A 6098-nucleotide genomic window follows, 5' to 3' on the forward strand; every position below is an offset into this window, starting at 1 on the left:
TAGGGAACAAGAACCTTACCTTTTTAACATTGATCCGTGCGTGAATGGTGAACTTGACGTTCGTTCGTACAAGGTTGACGGAAACAGGAGAAATCGAGAGGGAGGAGAGAGAGAGTGCACGGGAAGGAGAGAGAGAGGGGGAGTGAAAGTGTGTATGTGTGTTCCACGTGGGTCACCAACCAACCAAAGAAAATAACATCTAAGTCCCAAAGCATAACACACACACTACAATTTCAACGTCCAAGGATACAACCGTCATTTTCCATCGTCGATAGTAATAATTCGGGACGGGCTGTGACAAATCTCATTTTTGGAATTTGGCTCTTTATTATTAGAAAGGTTTCACTACTCCCTGAGGAGAAGTTTCTCCTTAATTTAGGACTCATTTGGATGTGCTTTTAAAATGACTAAAAAAGTTTTTAGAGAAAATGTTTTTTGGTTCCAAAAGCACTTAAAGTGCTTTTTGCAAGAAGTACTAGTTATGTGCTACTTCTAGGAAGCATTTTAAGTGATTTTCCAGACTTTACTTGCATTTTTATTAAGGATTGGTTCCAAAAACATTTTCACCAATAATGCTTTTAGTCATTTTAAAAGCATATCCAAACGAGCACTTAGTTAGCAACCAATTCACATAAGTTCATGCTTATGATTTAAATCGTTCATATTATAACTACTATGCAAATATTACATCTACAAACAATTAATTAAAACTAAGGTTGTTTAGTCAATCAATTGTAATAAATACATAAATGGTTCACAGTTCATTTATCGAATCCGTTCATATGTTTTTGTACAGTTTAATGACCAAACGATCTTATATTTAATCGATTTTTTGTTTTGCACAAATTATCTTTACATATTGAGTTATAATATAAACTGTTTTAATTATAAGCATAAAATTCTTTAAATCGGTTATTGAAGAGAACTTATTTTCATCTATTGTTGAGCCCAATTAATTTTTTTTCCTAGAAGTTGGCACTGGCCGATCACCATGATTATGAGAGAGGATCCTCGCTAAATATTCTTTGTGAAATCACATGGGTTCACGTACATCGGACGTAATATGTCTCCCACGTCAACTTCAAGCGTGGCACAACAAAACAAAATTCCGGAAGACAAAAACATTTTAATCTTCTTCTTCTTCTTGTTTAAATGGCATGTCGTCATTTCCAAGCCCCATGACAAAGGAGCAGGATTAATTAAACATCCTTAACTCCGTTTCCCGCTGTTTGATTCCATCTCCATCTCCTGAATCCCGGCCTGGTCTGATCGGAATCGAATTTCCAGGACTGGAGTTAAAGCTTCAGCCTTTACTTTAGCCATGAATGTCTCCTTGTTCCTCTTCAGCTTTCTCTGCTTCTTACTCGGTCTCTTCAGCCAGAGGTAAAAAAAACCACTCTTACTTTTTACCATTTCATCATCTTCAATTCTTCACTTGCTCTGTGTTTTGCTGTTGATCACTAACTCGACAACCCAGAATTTGTTTCAGTGTTTCTGTGAGATTCCACTTCTGAATTGTTAATTGCAACTTGCCCATTTGTTTGTTCATATTTTGCATTTGTTCACCCCAAAAGATTGTTCTTTTGGGTTTTTGAGCTCAAATAATTGCTCCCAATTAAAAGAACATCAATCTGTAAACTTCAAGTAACCAATTGGATGCATACATGTTATCACTATTTTGTTTTAGTTATTTATTAGGATTTGTTTTGGGTACAAATCGGTGATTTTCTGTTACTGATTTGTTTTAGTTTGATCATCTCAATGTTTCTGGTTTTGTGATGCAAATCGTGTTTCCAAATGTGTACTGATTTCAGGGTATCATCACAATATCGCGCTAGCACCCCGCCCAGAGGTTGGAACTCGTATGACTCGTTTATCTGGACTATTTCAGAGGAAGAGTTCTCCACAAATGCCGAAATCATGGCAAAGCAGCTCCTTCCTCATGGATATGAGGTGTTTGCTGGAATACAATAAGAATTCGATTTCCTTTTTTCTTTTTTCGCATTCATTTGTATGTGTGTGTGTTTTTATGTATCTTTGTTTTTTCACTTCAATGCAGTATGCTGTGGTGGATTACCTGTGGTATAGGAGAAAAGTTCCAGGCGCTTATGTTGACTCTCTTGGGTTTGATGTGATCGATGAGTGGGGGAGGCCTATACCTGATCCTGTTAGGTGGCCCTCGTCGAGAGGTGGGAAGGGGTTCACTAAAGTGGCAGCAAAAGTACATAGCCTCGGTTTGAAATTCGGGATTCATGTCATGAGAGGAATAAGTACACAGGCAGTAAATGCGAATGCCTTTATCTTGGACCCCAACACGGTAATACTACTTAATCCCACCAACAAAGATTCAGAAAATGTACAGAGACTCTCATTTTTGTAGTGATCATACATAAGTTTGGAGGATGAATCGAATATTGTAGTAGTTTATCATTAACAAAGATTCAGAAAGCACACACTTACGTAATTCATTTTTAACTTCAAAAACATAAGTGGTGTACTGGGGGAAAATTAAAGACTTGGTAATGGCAATTGATCTCAGTGCTTGAGTTTTTATTCTCGTTCCTTATCAGGGGACTGCTTACAAAGAGGCTGGAAGAAAATGGACTGCAAAAGATATAGGGATTAAGGAGAGGACATGCGCATGGATGCACAACGGTTTCATGAGTGTGAATACCGAGTTGGGTGCTGGAAAGGCCTTCTTGAGGTCACTCTATAAACAGTATGCTGAATGGGGTGTTGATTTTGGTAATTAACAAAAATTACCATGTTTGGTTCAATGTTAAGATTGCATCAGTATACTTCCCCTGATATTATTAGCCAAGTCCATGCTTTATCTCTTGCTAACTCTATCATTGGTTGCTTCTCTTACCCACCCCCTTGCAGTGAAAAATGACTGCGTGTTTGGTGAAGACTTAGATGTACCCGAAATAACCTATATTTCAGAGGTAAGACTGGCTTCCCATCCCTCCCCCCCCCCCCTCTCTCCTCTCTCTCTCTCTCTCTCTCTCTCTCTCTCTCTCTCTCTCTCTCTCACACACACACACACACACACACACACACACGTACACACATGTATCCTTCAGCGATATTGTGGTGTAGAGTGGGTGCTTAACAAATAATGCATACTTTACCAGATTCTGAAGCAACTTGAGCGTCCTATATTGTATTCTCTATCTCCTGGAACCAGAGTAACTCCTGCTATGGCCAAGGCTATAAGTGGGATGGTCAACATGTACCGTATAACTGGGGATGATTGGGATTCATGGGGAGATGTTCTAGCCCATTTTGATATAACCAGGTGATGACTTGTTTTTCAGTTCAAGGTTTCGTTCAGATTGAATTCACATATTCTTTGTTTTTTGTGTGTGCTGAACACAATACATTTCGTATCAGGGATTTTGCTGCTGCCAATATGATAGGAGCCAAAGGCTTGCTGGGGAAGTCATGGCCTGACTTAGATATGCTCCCGTTGGGATGGCTTAGCGATCCAGGTCATCTTTATTTCCTTTATATGGCAATGAATATTTTCCTATTAATATTCTTAGATAGATGAATGATCTCTATTGATGCTTGCCTGATGTGCTTGCTTTCATGCTGATGGGTTGTCATCACGATGCATTTGAGTGCCAAAACAATCAAGTTCAATATCTAGGACCAAGTTTATCCATGCCAATTCGGCTGAGCAACTTCAACCAGATAGTTCTAGAATTAATCATCATTATAAGGCATTGCAGGGTTATTTATCTCCTGGAAATCTAGAAAATCTGAAATGCACCTTATTAGTTTGAAATGTTTAAATTTGAGTTCTATATTTGATGCGTGGTTCTCATAGTTTCTGTTTTATGTTTTGAAAATTTTAGGTTCAAATCACGGTCCTCACAGATGGACTAATCTTGGTTTAGGGGAGCAAAGAACACAGGTACTTGCATGAGGACAAGTGGGTCTTTTAAGTCCTTTCCGATTAGCTGAGCAATCAATTTGACCTTGTGCATTTATTTTCACAGATGACTTTGTGGTCTATTGCCAGGTCTCCTCTCATGTTTGGAGGAGATTTGAGAAAACTTCCAGATGAATTAATGAGAATCATCACAAATGACGTCGTGCTGGAGATAGATTCTTTTAGCTCAAATAATAGGGAGGTATGTTGAATAAATAACTCATATAATCCTAAGAATAAAAATTGTTCGTGGTAGCAACGTAAAATCTTGTTTTGTTGCATTTACAGTTTTCATACATTACCAGTAATGTGAATGCAAGGGCCGTTAAGAATGATGATCAGTTTCACACCTGGCAATCGAGAAGACATCTGACAAATGCAAAAACTTCAAATACACATGCTTTTGGTCTCACTACCTGTGCAGATGCGAAAGCAATTGGTTGGTCCACTCAATTTCTTGACCGAGATCTTGAACACATCTGCTGGACGGAAAACTCAAGGAGCAAACATCAGGCACCTTTTTGCTTAAACAAGAGAGATTCGCTCTTAGCAATGTAATAGTTCTTTAGCTTTGCTGATCATTTTTCTCAGTTTTATTATGTTTACTTGCGCTGTTAGGAATTTGATAAATTTGGCTCCACTGCTGATATAGAGATGAAGACATAACGGACAAACATCAATATCAGGGGAAGGTCAATTTATTAGCAAGTGATGGAACAGATCGCTGCTTGCATGCTTCTCCTAAACGAAAGGTTACTTCGAAGGACGTTAAGAGAGGTTTCTTTTCACCTTGTAGATGGGATGCGAACCAGGTATCCTCAGTCCCAATTCATATATTTAATGTATACAGAATTGATATCTTGCACACACCATTGAGTGTCCAATCTAAACAAGGTCTACGAAATGCATTGTCCCGTGGTTGAGTGACTTTTTGAAATGACATATTTGATCTTAACAGATGTGGGAGTTAAACCCCAACGGAACCTTGGTGAATAGTTATTCTGGCCTCTGTGCAAGAATTGATCCTTTTGAAGGCAATAAGATAAAACGTGAGTGCCTTTTCGCGCATTGATTCTGTCAGCGAGTTTTGAAATTATGTATGAATCATGATTTTAGCTTACAAGTTGATCGCCTGTTCAGCTAAGGCCATTAACGATGTTGCCCGCTCTTGGATTGCAACTGGAAGAAAAGGTTTTGCATATTTCTCAACTGTCGATGCAAGACTATTGCATATTTCTCAATTGTCAAATTGTAATTCTGTCTGCATTTCTGCAATTGCAGGAGAAATATACATAGCGTTTTTCAATTTGCTCGGCAAATGGTCTACTATAACTGCAGAAAGAGCAGACTTAGCCAGAGAACTTCCAATGACAAAATTGGTCAGAGGTTCCTGCGAAGGATCGGAAGTATGGACGGGACGGTACTTAGGCGTAGTACGCGACGCAATTTCATTTTCGGTTGTACCACACGGGGTTGCACTGATTGTCCTGCACTGTAGTTAGGTGCATTTTTGGGGCGTAGTTTTGCTTCTTGTCCTTCCTTTTCTTTCTTTTTCTACAAGCAATTGAAGCAAAAGGGGAAGAAACAAGCCAAAGAGGAAAGGGAGTGGCACATGCTGTAATATCTGTGGTATGCAGGCCCCATCATGGAAGGCAAAAGCCGGGCAATAATATAAGTCCGATTTTGCGAGTCATTATTGGGTTTAGTCCACTTAGTTGGATTAGGTCCCTTTCGATTATTCACATCAAGTTTTTTTATTATCTTTTTATTAAATTGTGATTAATATCATCCATTATTTGTATGCTTATCTTTACACCAATTTTAACAGTAAATATAAGAATTATATATTGTTTGCCCTTTTTCCTGCTCCTAATTCGTATCTCAATTTTTTCTTCAACCTCCATCAAAGGTAACTTGTTAACTAATCTATGTTGTAGGTGCTATGTATATCAACATATGTACTAGTATGGATTTATAAATGTATGAAGATAAATTTCTTTGAACTATTTTCATGGATATACGTGGATTAAATTTTAATTTTTATGGTCTAGGTCTCATATATGATTGCATATAAAAAAAATTTAACAATTTTTCATGAAAGTGAACATTTTTCATATATAAATATTTCAATCAAGAAATTTAATTAAAGTTAAAAATAGGA

At 37.8% G+C, this 6098-nt stretch overlaps 1 protein-coding gene across 1 annotated transcript; it reads left to right on the top strand.

The window, feature by feature from the left end:
- Positions 1 to 1136: 1136 nt before the first annotated feature.
- Positions 1137 to 5810, top strand: LOC126597572 (uncharacterized). The gene is made up of 14 exons (XM_050264369.1): positions 1137 to 1383; positions 1815 to 1953; positions 2060 to 2317; positions 2571 to 2745; positions 2884 to 2945; positions 3135 to 3298; positions 3394 to 3491; positions 3861 to 3919; positions 4005 to 4139; positions 4226 to 4491; positions 4590 to 4749; positions 4896 to 4986; positions 5078 to 5128; positions 5219 to 5810. The coding sequence occupies exons 1-14, from the start codon at positions 1322 to 1324 to the stop codon at positions 5437 to 5439; spliced, it is 1941 nt and encodes a 646-aa protein (XP_050120326.1). The 5' UTR covers positions 1137 to 1321; the 3' UTR covers positions 5440 to 5810.
- The last annotated feature ends 288 nt before the right edge of the window (positions 5811 to 6098 follow it).

This window comes from Malus sylvestris, chromosome 13 (assembly GCF_916048215.2).
Source record: "Malus sylvestris chromosome 13, drMalSylv7.2, whole genome shotgun sequence".
NCBI classification, from domain to species: Eukaryota; Viridiplantae; Streptophyta; class Magnoliopsida; order Rosales; family Rosaceae; genus Malus; species Malus sylvestris.